General features: G+C 43.4%; 1 protein-coding gene and 1 long non-coding RNA gene across 3 annotated transcripts in view; one reads left to right on the top strand and one right to left on the bottom strand.

Annotated features, from left to right (window-relative positions):
* Positions 1-107: 107 nt before the first annotated feature.
* LOC141584593 (uncharacterized) lies at positions 108-15,656 on the top strand. Its single transcript, XR_012517723.1, has 2 exons — positions 108-2,332; positions 4,803-15,656. It is a non-coding gene; the product is annotated as an uncharacterized LOC141584593 (long non-coding RNA).
* TLK1 (tousled like kinase 1) overlaps positions 15,423-17,884 on the bottom strand; it is a 304,401-nt gene continuing 301,939 nt past the window's right edge. Inside the window, exon 21 of one of the 2 annotated variants that reach the window (XM_010352243.3) lies at positions 15,423-16,408. In XM_010352243.3, coding sequence (XP_010350545.1) covers positions 16,232-16,408 — 177 coding nt within the window. In that variant the 3' untranslated portion in view covers positions 15,423-16,231. The remainder of the gene's footprint in view (positions 16,409-17,884) is intronic. The other variant, XM_074399482.1, reaches the window with a different exon arrangement.

The following is a 17,884-nucleotide window of genomic DNA, read 5'->3' as shown; positions in this document are numbered from 1 at the left end:
ATTCAAGCACTAGGACTCCTTGGAAGGGCAAGTGGGACCCACTCCCAGCTGCGGGCTACAGGTGAGGCGGATGGGGAGGGGGAAGGGGTGGGGACAGGTGCAGATGCTGCCCCAATGCCTCTCCAGGGAGTTACACAAACATGGGTACTCTGGTCACTGACAGTTTAAAGAAAACACCACATTGGAGCCATTAATGGAGGTGGGCCTTGGACTTTCAGTGTGATCACAGTTGAGGTTACACTGTATTTCCTGGCAGGAAGTAGATCCAAGCCCATGCTCCACGAAGGCCGCTGGGGCTTGGGACAGTAACAGTTGCCAGCGTTTATTAAGTGTTCCCTGTTGTTCATGGGGTGAAGAAGGATAAGAGTGCTCTGCCCAGCAAACAACAGGAAGCACATGGGTTCCCCCCAGGCATGTTGCCTTTGAACTCCCCTGTATATATCAAAATGTGAATTCCCAGCGTTTAAAAATCAGAAGGTTTCATGTAAATCCAGATTTCTGGTTTCACTTGTCACAAGATCTGGTAACAGATCAGCCCTACAGAGAAGTGAACACCCCCTGGAGTCTGTCCTCTGGTCTCCAATTCCCACAGCCCCACCTGCAAGTGCCAACCCGCCTCCCACCACCCGCAGGTGCCTCAGTTTGCCGAGCCCTGTGTTACCCTAGTAGTAACATGGCTGAGGCTGGGGAGAGGGGAGGGATGGCTGGGAAAACAAGGCTTCCTTACAGTCAGCAGGGCCAGAACCCATGGGGACCCAGGATCAGCAAACAAGGTCCTTCACGAATTTCATTATTCGAGATCCAGTGAATTGGGTGGAATAGGCACTAAGGGTAACAAAAATTGAAGCAGTCACTTGGTAAAGCTGAGGGAGAAAATGTCCCTGCACAATGACTGAGACAGTAACAGCAATTTGGATTTCACCAGCCTCTTTTCCTAAAGCCATATTCTGGGTCCCTAAAACCATTGATTATTTACCTTAACAACCAACTCCATTGGAATTGATCAGTCCTCTTTTTCCAGAGACCAACGATTGTGAGTAAGAGATGAATCCCTGACTGGCTTTCTTGCCCTCCATTCTCCATTCCTCGCTTCCTGGGCAGGGGCCTGTTTGCCCAGCTCTGCCCAAGCTGGCCTGGTTTGAGACTCACACTATTCTTAGTAAGACTCAGGGCAGCCCTCTTCCAGAAGCACTTGAATCATGGTGGCTGGGGTTGGGGTTATAGAAACTTCTCATTTTTTCTCATAAACTTGCCTATTGCCAACATTTTTAAAAACATTTGAAGTACTTTTTATTATTTTATTTTTATTTTTGAGATGGAGTCTCTGTCACCCAGGTTGGATTACAATAGTGCAATCTCGGCTTACTGAAACCTTCACCTCCCAGGTTCAAGCAGTTCTCCTGTCTCAGCCTCCCAAGTAGCTGGGATTACAGGCATGACCGTTTGTATTTTTAGTAGAGACAGAGTTTCGCCATGTTGGTCAGGCTGATCTCCAACGCCCGACCTCAGGTGACCCACCCACCTCGGCCTCCCAAAGTGCTGGCATTGCAGGCCTGAGCCACCACACCCAGTTTTGAATTACTTTTTAATCACTAAAAACAATAGTGTTATTTTGATCTAGGGGGTGAATGGCAGACTTAGCCAGAGAAAGCCTTTCATTTCAGTCTGTCCAGTCCAGGACAACCCCTGCTGCAGGGGCTGGCAGCGTTTTCCGCCAGCAGCGTCATGACTGGTCAGAGGGAGCTCTGCTAAAAACCCCCAACACTGTCCCTAGATTAGAATTATCCATGAAATTTCCTTTAATAGACTGGCCCTGTGACTGATTTGCATGCAATACTGTGTTGTGTTTGTAAATCAGTTTGGCCAGAACAAACTGTCTCTGTGTAGCTCAGACAGCTATGCTTAAAGGAGAGCCCAGAAACACAATAGCAGGAGTCCATGTTGTGCCCAGGCGCTGTTTGGGGCTCTAAAGCTCTGGAAACAGTGTTAGCTGTCAGGTAGTGAAGTACGCATGGTTCCAACAGGTTCACTCAGCATCTGTGGCTAAACAACCTGTGTGCTTCTTGGTGGTGAGGAACAGAACTGCTACAGGAGCCTCATAAAATCAAGAAGGAACAGGTGGCTGTTGTGTGAGTCCAAGAGCTCAAAGCTCATTCCAATTTCAATAGTTACTGTCCTTGGTCTCTGTCAAAGTTTTGTTTTTAAAGGGCTTGAGACTAATGTAGTTTCCCAAATTCAGATCTCTCCTAGGTATGTAGTACAACCTGAGAAAAGAGGACAACCCTCTGGGATCTTCGGCACCGTGATGCTGCCATATTCCAGGAGGGGACAGGTGAGGGTTCACTGGCTGAATCGGAAGGACACAGAAGAGGCAGGGAGGAGCCACCGGGCAGGCCTCAGGCCAGGCTCGGGTTCTGAACCTGATCCCGTGGACTGGTGTTACCTAGAGTGAAGAAAACCGGCTTTCCTTCTTTAATAACCAATATATTTCACTTTACCACGTATTGGGGGAACAATAGTTGCATTGGATAAGGCTAATTTTACAAAAGAACTGCAGTGAGGAAAGGGACTGGTTTTCAAGAGAAGTGTTGGGTTGATGGTAGGTGCGGGCACCGTGCTAGGTGAGTTCTTGGCCCCAGGAAGCAGAGCTCAAACCGCGGCTCCCGCTTCACAAGCGGGCAGGCTTTGGGGTAGGAGCTGAATCCACTGAGATCTGCGCTGTCCCAAGCCTCAGCTCTGTCCCCATGCGGCAGGCTCCTGGAATGACATTCACCTTTGTTCAGGGACTCCTGTCTTATCGCCGCCCACATGGAGTGGGATCCGAGCCAGGAGGGCCTCCCGAGCCTGGCCTGCAGTGCGCGCCACGGGCCACCAGGTGGCGCCAGGAACCTGGGAAAGCCGCGCCCCGCCAGCGGCCGCGGGGTCTCCGGGCCGACCTCGCAGGGCCCCTGGGCGGGGCCGGGACGTCGCGGTCCGGAGCCCTGGAAGACGAGCTCTGGGCCCCGCTTTCTTTCCATCGCAGACCCAGTGCGGATACGTGAGGGATGCAAAGATCCTGGGCGCCTTCACCAAACGGTGCCCCCTTTAATCAGATGTGAAGGCAGACCTCTCCGCCCGGGAACCCGCTGGGTGCCGCGGAGACGCCCTTCAGTGGCTGAGAAACCCTCAGACGCCGGGGAAGCGCCAGGGCTCTGAGCGCCCCGTGCGCTAGGCGCGGGGTGGCTTCCCTCCCCGGGGCTGGAACCTGCAGGGGCGCCGCCCCCATCCCGCTCCCTCCGAGGACGGCGAGGGTCTCGGGCCTGGCCCCGGGCCGGCTGCTTCCCTCAGCCTCGTCCTCCCACCCCCGCGGGGCGGAGGCTCCTGCAACGCATAGGCCCCGGGCGCCGGGGTGGGGCGGCTGGGTCTGGGCCCAGGTGTCCCGTGTCCAAAACCATCCCACTGCGCTGCCTGTCAATTAGCCATTTCGGATCTAGTGAGCGGGGAGCACAAACTAGCCCAGAGGCCGGAGAACTAACAAGTGCGGGATCAAGGAAGGCGTTCGTGAGGAGCTATTAGGTCTTGGAAGGATGCACAGAGGTTCTCTTAGGTGGTCAAAGCGGAAGGGCATTGAGGCAAGGGGAACAGCATCTGCAAGGACACGCAGGCATGTGGCACGTGGTGTGTCCCAGAACTACAAACCGCTCTGGTGGCTGGAATGTGAAGAGTCAGGTACGGAGTGGTAGCAGTTACCATAGAAAGGGAAGCTGGCCAGATTGCCCCAGCCCTTGAATGCCATGCTCCGGGACTTAAACTGCACTGCCCTGGGGAGTTTATAAGGAGGGTGTTTTTTGTTCTTGTCAGGGAAGTACCCAGGGAGCTTGCCCCTTACGTAGGTCAGTGGTCTGAAAAACGTCCTTTTTAGCAAGCAGAAGCCTTTTGTAAATAAGAATATGTATATATAATCATATGGAACATAGATTCAAAAGCCAGGCCAATGTGGAGCTGCCGGCAGCCTCCCTGTGAGTAGGAAGGAAAGAAAGGCGGGGCTCCTTCCTGAGGAGGGAGCCACAGTCACCCCCAGCAGGATGGCGTGGGAGAAATCCCAGGAGCTCATTATCCCCCAAAACTAAAGCCCAGCAAAGTGCTGTCCCCTACTTCATCCCCACCCTCCCCCTGCCTGCTCTAGATGTGGCTGGAGTAACTTACATTTCCCCTGATCTTGTAGTGAACTAGGAAGAGCTAAAAGCTGGATGGGGTGAGAGGACGTTCTCTTTCTTCTCCAGCTCTTTAGCCAAAGGACTCTAAATCTAAGCTCGGAAAAGCAACCATGGACCAGCAATTCTCAACCCTGGTGGCTTTGAAAAACACTGATGCCTATGGACCAGGGACAGCAGTGTGGAGATCGCTCTCGATTCCATCATTTTATAGATGAAAAAAGTGAAATCCAGAAAGGTTAAATGTCTCTCTGACAAGCATACGGCTAGGGGATGGTAGAGCTGGGCCTATACCTAGTACCCAGGTGGAAATCGGAACCACCTGGGGCTTGTTTCAGCAAGTCTGAGACCCGGGCCAGTGTGAGGCGGGTCCAGTGGAGCAGAGACAGACCAGGCTGCAACAGCAGGGCTGCGTGGAGGGCCTGGGTGCAAGGTTCTGAGGGGCGGGGTCGCGGGGGATTCTCAAAACTCAGCCCCAGGGCTATTAGTATCTTGATTTCGATCAGAATGTAGAATACCAGTGGTTCGGGGTTTTGTTTTTTTATTTTTTGGTTTTTTTCTTTTTTCTTTTTCTTTTTTTTTTTTTTTTTTGTTTTCCCCAACACGGAGATGGTGTAGTCAGTCAGTGATCAGGCCTCAGCTGTGGAGAAGCCAACTCGATTCAGCCTAGTCAAATAGGGGCCGGCTACCGAGGAAGCTTCCACCACGCGGAGGCCACGCCCCTGGCTTCAGCACCTTGCTCGCGCAGACGTTCTTCTGCCCCCACAGACTGGCAGAGCAGCAGAGGCACAGTGGACGACTAGGGTAAGAAAGTGCTACCTTGTGACCAGTGAGGAGGGGAGTTGGCCTCAGGGGTTATACTCCATCTGTTTTCAAGCCTTGGTGTCGGGGAGAAGCCGGACTTAAATTTCTCTCCAGCACCTAGCTCAGGAGGCACTCACCGTATGTCGCAGAAAGGCACATGCGGTGAGTGTAGCTCCGTGTGCGGGGTGCTCGGTTAGACTTGGAAGGGTGGCATGTGGTGGGCCTCACTGAGGTTCCCTGCCCGGACCATGTCCTTCTCTCGACCTTGGACGGGGATTTGAGTAGGGAGGGGCCTGCCTTCCTGGGAGGAAATTACAGAATGGGGCAGAGAGGGGAGGGGAGAGGTTTCAAACCATTCGTGGGGGGAACGGGCTATCTCTGGAGGTATGCTGTGCATGTGACCAAGTGTGATGGAAAGGCAAGGGCTACTCTGCCTCTAACACCTAGGTCTGAGGCTTTGTAATTTTGAATTTGCCATCCAACTTGGGGGATAAAAACAGAGGTGTTTAAAACAAAAACGAAAACCCAACGTTGGTTTAAAAGATATAATTTAGGCTGGGTGTGGTGACTCATACCTGTAATCACAGCGTTTTGGGAGAATCACTTGAGCCCAGGGGTTGGAGACCAGCCTGGGCAACATAGTGAGAACCCCATCTCTACAGAAAATGAACAAAATCAGCGGCTTGTGGTGGTTCGAGCCTGTAGTACTTGGAAGGCTGAGGTGGGAGGATTGCTTGAGCCCAGGAAGCTGAGGCTGCAGTGAGCCATTATTATACCACTGAACTCCAGCCTGGGTGACAGAGGGGGAGACCCTGTCTCAAATAATAATAATAATAATACACACACACACACATATATATATGTATATATATAATTTGGCCCTTAAGGAACAGAGCTGTCTTGCACCCTGGCTACTTTTACAGACTTCACTCAGAACCAGAGAACACTAATTATATTTGTCTCCAGGTGGGTCTTGGATCCACAGTGTTTAAGCAAAAGCTTTTCAAAATTCCCCAATACAATTGCTTTTCTGTTAAGAAAAGTATTTCATTAAATAACTTTATAAATCTCAAAAAGCTGTATCAAACATGATCCATGGAAATTAAGTGTAACTTCTTTGTTAGATATTACACCATGGGCAGGCCAACATGGCAAAACCTCGTCTCTACTGAAAATACAAAAAAATTAGCCGGGCAGCACCTGTAATCTCAGCTACTCAGGGAGGTTGAGTCAGAAGAACCACTTGAACCTGGGAGGTGGAGGTTGCAGTGAGCTGAGATGGTGCCACCGCACTTCAGCCTGGGCCAACAGAGTGAGACTGTCTCAAAAAAACCCAAAAAACAAAGCTGTATTGCACCATGAATTGACTGAATACTCTGCCCCGCCATTACTTTGGTCACTTCAAAGGTTTCTGAATAGTATGTTGGGGATTTTCAACTCTCAAAACACAAGAATATTGTTAGAAAATGATAAATTTGACATTTTAAAACTGATTAAGCCTCACTTTGCTAATTTTATTTTTTAAATGATCCTGATGGATTATAGGATTACTGATGTCTAATCCAGTTGAGTTTTGGAGTCAGCCAGGCTGGAGTTAAATCCCATCCCTGCTACTTCACTATTTGAGCAAACAACTTAGTCTCTTTCAATGCATGTCTCCCATCTTTTGCCTGCAAAATAGCATAATCGTAGGGTTGTTTTGGGGGATTCAAGGAAATACAGGTCACAGTGCCTGCTATACCGTAAGTGCTGGACAAACTGTCCTTGTTACTCTTTCCTTAAATACAAAACCCTGCTCAAGTGAAATGTTTATTTTCTCCATCTTTGTAATTCCAAGTCTGTGGTAGAGTTGTTGGAAAAGAGAATGTCAAATAATTAACTGGATCTAAAATCATCCTGGCATTTTTCTAGCTTTTTTTTTTTTTTTTTTTTTTCTTAAAAATGTCAGTCTAAAGTCTTCTGTTTTTCTTCAATATCTACACAATAAACCAGTCAAAGCGAACCACCAGGCAGAGGGCATGGCGTTGAGCTGGTTTGTTCTTACTGGGTATAGTCCTCCAGGGCTTCCTATACGAGTCTCAGGAGTCTGCAATTGCCTCAGTGGATTCCTACTGATGAGAGGTTTTCAGCTGAGCTCCTCGGGCTCCTGCTCCATGCAGCTCCCAACATCTGGCAAAAGTCATGAACCACAGACTAGCTATGTATTTGAAGTAAGAATTTCCTTTAAAAGGTACACACAGGGTACATGTAAATCGGGACTGTCTTGCCAATTCTTGATGGTGACAGATACAGTGCCTCCTCTGCAGTTGATTTGAGGCCACATGATTCAATTCTATAAAGGAATGACAGTGGCCATGTGTCACTTCTGGTCCAAGGCATTTAAGAACTAGAATGCCCCCTCCTTTCCTGTAACTACAGATTGATGTGAATAGAACCATAAGATGCAGCAGCCTGGATGCTCCAGCCACCACCAGAAGAGCCGTCTTAGAAAGTTGCCTAGGAGAGTTACCAAGCCCAGTGTGGATTTTGCATAATCGAGAATGAAACCTTTAGGGGGTTAATTTGATACTGTAGCTTATGCTGTTTTCATTTCACACTTAGTTGAGGGGTGTGGGGGCAGGGCACGAACATTTCACATTTTTGGAAAAAGCAACGGAAAGAACACCACTCAACATTTTCATGATGCGGTCTAGGCTGGGTAGCTGAGAAAGTTACAGGGAGAGAAAGCTCCCATGTCTGGCTTTTTATCAAACAGTTGCTCACTAAAATTTGTTAAATAACTTGGATATGGTACAGTATTAGTCCATCTGAAAAGGTTAAACGGACACAGAATAGTCATTATTTTTTGTAGAGACAGGGTCTCCCTGGATTGCCCAGGCTGGTGGTAAACTCCTGGGCTCAAGCGATCCTCCCACTGGCTTTCCAAAGTGCTGGGATTAGAGACACGTGAACCACCTCGCCCAGGCCAGAACAGTTATTGTAACCTAGGTGTATTTCTTGTAGAGACCAGGATCAGGCTTTAATTTTAAATTGTGTGGTAATGGCAAACAACTACAGCTGTCAATGTTTCTCCATCATGATCTGACTCAACTCAGTGATCCAGTGAAGGAAACAGTTCTAGTGCCAAGAAGGTTGATTTGTGAGAGGAAAAGAGCTTTTTGAAGTGTTTATATTACAAGTTCAAAACAAGTCATTTTGGTGCCACTTTTATCTTGCAGTGCCAGGCCCCTAAATAAATGGGGGAATGCTGTTCCTTCTAACTAATGTGGCAACGAGAACTCTGCTCTTCCAGATTTTGTCTGAGTAGAGTTTTTTACAGGGATGTGAGGAGGAATAAAATGTATACAATGAATTTCCCTGTGGAACAGCAGTACCCAATCTTTTTAGCACCAGGGACTGATTCCATGGAAGACAATTTTTCTTCAGATGGGAGCTGGGGGGATGGTTTCGGGATGAAACTGTTTCATCAGGCATTAGAGTCTCATAAGGAGTGCACAGCCTTAGATCCCTCGCATGCGCAGTTCACAGTAGGGTTTGTGTTCCTGTGAGAATCTGACGCCGCCGCTGATCTGACAGGTGGTGGAGCTCATGCCTGCTCAACAGCCCATCACCTCTTGCTGTGCAGCCAGTTTGCTAACAAGCCACAGACCAGTACCAGCCTGTGGCCTGGGCCTTAGGGACCCTTGCTTCAAAACATGAAAGTTGGCTTAAGCAATTTCCATGATCATTAGCAGAATGAACATCTTCCATATCTGCCACTGGAAAGTCTATCACTTCTTCTAAGTCTTTGTCACAAATAAGCCAATTTACAATTCAAGGTTACTGCTTCCCTTATTTTGTAATTTTTTAAAAAATCAGCAAAGAAATAAATTGCACTTTAGCATAGCTTCATTCCCCTTAAGTTTATTTCACTCCCCAAAACTACAAAGCACATATTCTTCTAGTCAAATGTAAGGGTATGTTTGAATATTAAAATGCTATCAACATAAGACAAATCACCTGGCCCATGTTGCTTAAGTGGACTTAAAGTTTCTCATCTTATACCAACTTGGTTACTATATGGCTAATTCTGCATCTAGAATAATGCATGATCTCATTCTTCCAAGCTGAATTTCCTTTAAAGCTTTTTCACTAAGAACTATGTATATACATCGTCTATGCTTCTGGGAGACTCACAGAAATTAAACTTTAAAAATATTCCTACTAATGAAGTGAAAATTCCTTGTCAAAGTGAAACATCAATAAATTTTATTACATTAGTTCAGAAACCACAATAGTGTTAATACCCATAGTGGTTTCAACATAAACTATCTTGACACCTAAACAGCATCCCCAAAGTGAAGGAAACACCAGTTGGGACTCCAACCTGCAGCAGTCCTGTTCCCTCTCGGTGGACACACATGCTTCCACAGTAGCTGTGCATACTGGAGTGGGGAAGGGGAGGCATTACAGAGCGTGCCACAGTCGAGGTGACAGGCAGGGCTCAGACTAAGCGGTTATGCACAGATACGGGTTAAATACAGAAAACTTCCAAGCCAGTAGGTAGAAGCCTGCTGCCAGGTCTCCTGGGCAACTCCTCCTCACATCTCCCATTCATTTCTCAGGCCCACACCCCGCCAAAAATACATAACAATTCATTCCCCTACAGGCCATGGTGACCCTGTGATAGGAGCCTCTCGAACTTCTCTTCTGCATTTGTGGTATTTGTTTCATTTTGTTGCAGCCCATGCCATTTGGGAAAACTGAAGCCCACTCTTGATGCTAGGTTCCCATGAGGCAGATGCTATTAGAAATAGTTTACAGACAAGAAAAATAAGCCCCCAGGAAGATTAGTGATTCCTCTAAGGTCATACGCTCTTAAGTAACAAAGCTGGGAGGCAAAGCCAGGTCAGACTTCCAAACCTATGCTTTCTTCCACTTTGATCCTTCTGAGTATCTCCTTAAAAGGAAGCTAGGAATTGGACAATTAGCAGACAGAGGTGCTCTTAGGATGCAATATGATGTAAGATAATTTGAAACACCAAAAATATGACTAATATTAGTAACAAATCAGCTGTGCTCATTCTTTGGATCCGGTAATTTTAGTACCCGAGTTTTGATGTCATAAAACAGAAGACCTTAGTACCCCTGTGACATACCAGACACCCAATCAAGAACAGGTGGGATGCTGGTCATGCACATATACTGTTTGGCCCAAGGCATATAGTTATGTGAACAATCTAAGGTCCTTTAGATGAAAATCGATCACATAAAGAGACTTACATACAGAAACCCAAGTAGAGTCACTTGTTGCAATCAGAAGAACCCATTTGTGATCTTAATGATGTAACTAACACCACACATAGGTAATTTCATCAGATTTAGAAGACTTCGAGATACAGTGTTCAGGGGCCATTTATTGGTAATTAGTGAAATCTCTCCAAAGTTCCAGGGCTGCTTTTTGAGGAGTTACTAGAGTCAGTTTAAAATTTTTTTTTCTTTTTTTTTTTTTTAATAAAGACCAACTGGTACTGCTGCAGGGAGAGGAGCCAGGTGTACTTTCTGTGCCTGTGACAGTGGGCAGAGAAGACCTCGGTGAGGTGCTCTCTGTAAGACAGGCAGAATGGGGTAGCTCATTGATGGACCTGATCTTTGACTTAAAAAGGCAAGGGAAAAAGATGTAAGAACAGAAAAAGGTGAAGCCCACTCTCCATCTTATCGAAAATGGGTGTGCAGCAGGGCCCTGTTCTCTAGTGACTCAAAGCCAGCAAGGCTCGGCTCAGATGGCATTCTTCATTTAACACTTGAGGAATTCTTAGGTCAGGTGTAGTGTGGGTCACATCTGTAATTTTAGCACTTTGGGAGACTGAAGTGGGCAGATCACTTGGCCCAGGAGTTCGAGACCAGCCGGGCAACATGGTGAGCCCATCTCTATAAAAAATACAAAAAGTAGCCGGGTATGATGGCATGCACCAATAGTACCAGCTACTTGAGAGGCTGAGGTGGCAGGACTGATTGAGCCCGGGAGGTTGAGTCTGCAGTGAGACTGCATCACTGCACTCCAGCCTGGGTGACAAGAGTCTCGGTTTCAAAACAAAAAACTTGAGATCTGTTCTTTTAAAAAGATGACAATGTTTGTAGTTATTCAGCTTTGTCACCTTTGAAAAGTCATGAAGATTTAACTCACTGAGCCATGTTTACTATATGCCAAGATGTGAACATAGTTAAGAACCTTGCTCCAAATTTCCAGAAGCTGTGCTTACCGGTTATGTGGCTTTAGCAAGTTATTCCCCACCCCTCCAAATGTTTCCTCCTTTGTAAAACAGGGATACTGTGATCTGTCCTACCTCAATCAGCTGTTACTAGCAAGGAAACTGGAAAATATGGCAGATATCTGTGATGAAATAGTTATCAACAGGGCATGATCTTTTTGGCAATTACAGTTCACATACACCGCTACTACTTTTTGTTTAAAATTGCTAGATTGCCTCGCCTTCCATTTTCAGACAATCTAATCATCACTTGTTTGAAACCTGAGTCAAGCACTGTGAAAGTATTTCTTAAAATAATTATCACAGGAAGGAAAGCAGACTGCATTTTATAAACAGGGCTAATAGAATAATCTTTGAGTTTTAAAAAGGGATGACAATGGCAGCTTATTATATACAGTACCTACTATGAGCTGGGCAAGGTTCTGAGTGCATTTACATACGTGAATTCACTTATTCCTTCCTCATACTCACGCTGCACAATGGGCAGTTATTATCCTCATTTTCAGATGAGGAACCAGAACACAAGTGCTAAATGTCAGTCAACTTGTGAATCCAAAGAATCTGGTTCCAAAAAGTTGAGTTCTTAACCTATTTATTGCCCTTCAGAAAGTCATATGGGCCAGGCATGGTGGCTCACACCTGTAATCCCAGCACTTTGGGAGGTCCAGGTGGGCAGATCGCTTGAGCCCAGGAGTTCGAGACAAGCCTGGGAAACATGGTAAAACCCCCTCTCTACAAAAACCTACAAAATAAGCCAAGTGTAGTGGTGCATGCCTGTAGTCCCAGCTACTTGGGAGGCTGTGGTGCGAGAACTGCTTGAGCCTGGGAGGCAGAGGTTACAGTGAGCTGAGATTGCGCCACTGCACTCCAGCCTGGGCAACACAGTGAAACCCCATCTCAAACAAGAACAAAAACAAAACCAGTCATATGTGTAGGTAATCCACATTCCTATTATTTTAGACAAAGATTTCCAGGTGAAAGCCATGCATTTTGATCCTAACTATATATAACTCTTCTACTCCATTCTCTGGCTCTGTGCAACTAATTTTAAAAGCTGGTTTAAACACATTTACTCAAATCTTTCCTATTCAAAACTTATAGATGAATCCTCAAAAAAGAAGGAATGAAGGGAAAGTAGGGGAAGGAAAATGGAGATGTTTATTTTATAGGAAATAAAGCTAATTCAAATGGAAAAACAAGTTATATAAATTCCTAAAACTGCTGCAGAATGAATGGAAACATAGGAAATAAACTCCGATTTTAAAAATTAGCCGCTAAAAGCACTATTTTATTTATTTTTGAGACCGAGTTTCACCCTGTCACCCAGGCTGAAGTGCAGTGGCACGATCTCGGCCCACTGCAACCTGCGCCTCTGGGGTTCAGGTGACTCTCATGCCTCATCCTCCTGAGTGGCTGAGATTCCAGGTGCATGCCACGCTGATGTTTTTGTATTTTTAGTAGAGACAGGGTTTCACCAGGTTGGGCAGGCTGGTGGTCTGAAACTCTTAAGCTCAAATGATTTACCTGCCTTGGCCTCCCAAATTACAGGCATGAACTACCACACCTGGCCTAAAAGCATTTTTTGAATTAGATTACATCTTCAGAACATTGAAATTTAGTATATTTGGAAGAAAAATAATTAGATATGTCAAAATTAAAAGCAGAGAGAAAGATCTGTCAGTGGACTTTTAAATGTGTAAAGCTATGTAACTTTCACCCAAAAATCAAACAGCAATGTAATTATTAACAATTTAGGTAACCTGTACTGCTTACCGCTAAAACACTGCTACTAGCATGAGGGCAATCAACATTATTGCATTTAATAAGTAATGACGAACAGCAAAACACACAATATACTCTTTAAAAAATGTTTCAGTGAAGCTCTTCACCATTTTGACTTCATGTAATGAGGTGTTTGTTCACATTTTATATGCCATTTAAACTTATGGAGTTGTTGTAGAAGGAGATGGCAGTGATAAAAAAAAAGATTATTTTTGAAAAACCACCAAGTATCTCCTCCAACTCCCAATGTACAAATTAGTGTGATTTCCATGCTTACTTCCTCTCAGCATGCACACACTAAAGCTAATTCAAATCAAAGATTTTAAAATTATATGCAAACACTGTAGATTTTTACCCTCTATCAGTGCTGACTCTTGGAGAGAGGCCTTGGCTACCATCTTAGGGATGTGGGACACGCTTTAATTCTTAGGACAAACACTAGAAGACTAGAAAACAAAGTCTCAAAAAATACTAGTGTCAGAGCCTGTCAGAGTGACCTTGAGCTCGTTTAGCAATAGATACCAACTTTCCATGTGAGGGTAAAATTAAGTTATTCAGTGTGGCTCAGTCAGACATCTTGGACCCGCTGGGTTACTGGCATGTTATTCAAAAATCTGTAACATTTATTTGGAAAACTTTTAGAAGGAAGATATGGGTCTGTAACTTGATTCATCTCCTACACATCTTTGATTTTAAAATGATTATTACCTAAACGCAGGACAAGAAAGTAATTTCATTTCATGGCTTGTTTTTCCCCTTTTCTGTGTTCTGACAGCAGCAGTCGCTTTCATTCATTAGAAAGGAAAATGGTAAAGCAGTGATCTAGGTCTACACCTACTAAGCTTACTGAACCGTAAGTTGGACTTACCCATTCACTTCATATCTCCCCCAAATTTTAAGCAAACTGGGCGTTTTCTTTTAGTTCAGCAATTTAAATGTTACTTTATGAATATAGTACTTTATAATTCACGATGATGAAAACTTCAACAAAAGTAAAAACTTGAGGGCAGCATCCAAAGCACTCAATGCTAAGATTTCATTATCGTGTTTTGTTTTGTTTTTTTTGAGACAGTCTCACTTTGTCGCCCAAGCTGGAATGCAGTGGCACTATCTCTGCTCACTGCAACCTCTGCCTCTGGGTTCAAGCGATTCTTCTACCTCAGCCTCCTTAGTAGCAGGAACTACAGGCACACGCCACCACATCCAGCTAATTTTTTGTATTTTCAGTAGAGACGGGGTTTCACTGTGTTAGCCAGGATGGTCTCGATCTCCTGAACTACCCACCTCGGCCTCCTAAAGAGCTGGGATTACAGGCGTGAGCCACTGTGCCCAGCCATGTCTAGTATTTTTAAATAGGATTTCTATCTGCTCTACAGAAGAATGGGTAAAGCCAGCCCTTAAACCACTCTTGATAGTTCTAAGTGCTACTTACCCAAGTAACACTTGATAATCGTTATTAGGTTTAACTTTACCAGCTTGAAACAATTTACAGCTGTCTTGAAGTATACTTAGGGAATTTATTTAGCTGATTTAAGGAGCTAAGTCAGTCAATATCCAACCATCTCGAAAGCTCCCTTCCAAAGTAATTTTCAGTCTTTACATTTTAACTGTCATTGTTTATTACTGTTTTGGCTATATTCTCTACAATTTCAGCAGCATTTTAAAGAGACAATGTGTCTATGTACAATGAAAAAACAAAATGGCTTGCAACATCAGAAATACAGTTTAACTGTACAATATTAAAGATAATCCGTGGTAAGTATAACCTCCTTTTTCTGCAACATGAACAACTTACATGTTAAGAATCAGCCTTATGAATGTGACAATAAGGAAAAAGTCCTTACAGGAGTGAAATACAGCATCCTGAAAAATATTGGTTTCTACCCTACGAGGCAGTTAGAAAATGTTCACATTTTAACAAAGCTGTACAAATCACAAGAAACTTGTTTATGGGACCATCTTCCTGATAAGAACTTTCTAGAAATGTAGAATAACCATGAACAATTTATAAATCTAGTATCTATGTGCTCCACAGCCCTAGAAGCCAATTAACTGATTTAAAGAACTCAACATATCCAACGTGGATCATTTTTACATCTTGATTGTTAATGAATGTCTGCTTTTTAATATCTCTGATGTACAGTCAACTTGCACCTTCTAGGAGGTCATTTAATTTTTTAGCAAAGAAGCAACATCATTTAGCAGCAATTAGAGCGCCTTCAAGAAGACTTAAAAAAAATACAATATCCAATTAGAAAAGCCATATTTTAAACATTTGTACAAGAATAAGCTGCTGAAACTTAGTAATTGAAATATGACATCTGTACAACAATTTACAATAGAGCTAGAAGGGAATTTATCATTATCCTGCATAGAACTGGTCTGCATTTGGTTACATACTGTCACCTGTTTTGATGAACAAGGCCTGGTAACAAAAGAAAAATACCTGTTAGCAATTCTAATGTGTTGAAAACACTGGCAATATTACAATTTAGTGAATTCAACTGATTTCAAAACAAGCAGCTCACTTTGCCCAAGGTGTAAAGTATTTAAAAACAATAGTTCTCCCTTTAATATAACCAGTGAAAGAAAACGGACATGTGATTTCGAGGTACAACTTGGTAAAGACCAGAATAGGCAAATGACAAAGCCTAACTTCGTCCAAAGATTCTAACTCTCGCATTCTATTACTATAAAACACAACTGTCACTGTCATTCAGTTCTTACTTTGGTTTCAGCAGATTAACTGCCAAATGCTGAAGAATGTATCCAGGCACTGTAATTCGTGTGTTAGAAATATGTCTCATATTTTTCCATGTGTTTTTAAATAATGAAAAACTACCCTTCATATTAGAACTCTCTAGTAACAACCAAATGTATTTAAGTATTATAAACGTTATTTACAGTGTTCCCCCAAATGAAACAAAATGTGTTTTCTTCTATCTTAACATGGTCTTCCTGTTTCTGTTTAACAGGCAGTCATCCTTCACTGCTCAAAATTATAGTCAGAAGTGTGCATTTATTCACTGTCCATGATCCACTCTCATACAATGACACTATGAGGAACTTTCAGTTCACAAACAGTTCTTAATCATGTCTTACGTAAAAAAAAAAAAAAAACAAAAAAACAGTCAAATGCTCTCAAACTCAAGTGTGCATCTGGAAGCAATTCAAAGATATCATGCCAATCTTGGAGGAAAGTCAGTAAGTAATTATGCTTGAAGAAGGGGGGGTAGGGGATGCTGTCAGCCCAGCCATGTGTAGGTTTCCTGAAGAATTCGATCTTCTCATGTGTGGGAGAAGGTATGGGTCATTTGCCAGCTGGTGCACATCAAATCGATCTTCTTTTCGATAGGCCAAACAGCGTCTTATAAAGGCCTCAAAAAGAGAAAGAAAAAGTCAGCAATTAATGATCTTTTTCCCTTCTAAATATCAATCAACTGAGTCAACAGAAGGATGGACACATTTAAGACGTAAGTAGATTTCATTTTATTGGAAGTTCAAACCTTAAATATTCTGTAGCAATAAAATTCTCACTCCAAATGCAACTGACCGCTTAAGGCCCCTACAGCAGTTCACTTGAGAGTCATTACTATTGCACCCATTTGAACTTTACGCTGGAAAGTTGTTTCCGCTTATGAAATTCTGAAGACTTCTTTTTCTAGCATTTTTCTTCTGCTAAACAGTCCTCCCACCCTCATCCCATTTTATCACTTCAGTTTAGCAAAGGGTAAGATGCCATTTTCAGCTATAATATTTTTTCCTGCTGACATAAATACTTTCTTTAGATGAAGAGACCACTGAAGTGACACTTCTGTTAGGGATTTTTTTTCTCAGGTTAACCCTATGCATCATTACACTTCTGGAAAAGCTAAATAATGGAATACAATCACTTTTTTTTCTCAAACCAATTTTACTTAGTTTTTCCTTGAGAATAGCCTCTTAAAAATATATATCTTTCCTGAATTGTAACACATTTTTAGAAACGCACGCAAATCCTAAGTACACATCTACTTAACTGGCAACCAGATCAAGAAAAAGAACCTCTGAATCCCCCTCATGACAACTTTCAGGCACTGGCTTTGTCTTCAGTTGAACCTGGGTAAACTTTATCTTGACTTCTAATACCATAGTTGAGTTTTGCTTGTTCTGAATTTCACTTAAACAGAATTATAAATTATGTTCTCCTTTTTGCCAGGCCTCTTTCATTCAATATTAAATTTTGAGGTTCATCCTATTATATTTTTTCAACAGATAAAATATTATCAGGAGATAACTGGTAATTGTTTTCCTTTCTTACTGCTGACACTATAAATTAATATACACCATTAAACAGAAGTATAATCACATTAAAAATTAACTATTTTGCACTTCCTTTGCTTTCAAATTCAGAGAAGTAAATTTTTCCCTAAAAATATACCTAGCTATTCTAATTTTATCATAACTTACTGTTTATCAGAAGTCAATCTGATCCCTTAGAGGTCCTATCTTTTTTTTATCTTTAACAAAGTTTCAGAGAGCACTTTGAAAAATAAAATGAAGAAAAACCATCAAGACTGATATGTTAGAGTTTGAAAAGTAGAAAGGCTATCATTATCAAGGTTAAGAAGTCTGCAACAAATAATGTACTTAAAGATGCCCACCCTGGGAAAGTACGTGGCAAAGATATATTCTGTAGGGATACAGAAAACGGAATGTAGGGATATGTTACATTATAATATTAATAGGATATACATTACATAATTATATCCTATTAATATTATATTCCCCCCAAAAACCCCTTAACCCTTCTTGGATTCCAGATCTCAAAAAGGTGACTGTGGCATCTATAAAGAGCCTAAAGACAGAACCAGA

Source organism: Saimiri boliviensis, chromosome 5, assembly GCF_048565385.1.
Source record: "Saimiri boliviensis isolate mSaiBol1 chromosome 5, mSaiBol1.pri, whole genome shotgun sequence".
Taxonomy (NCBI): Eukaryota; Metazoa; Chordata; class Mammalia; order Primates; family Cebidae; genus Saimiri; species Saimiri boliviensis.
The sequence above is the reverse complement of the archived record's forward strand: the minus strand, read 5'-3'. Positions and strand labels throughout refer to the sequence as shown.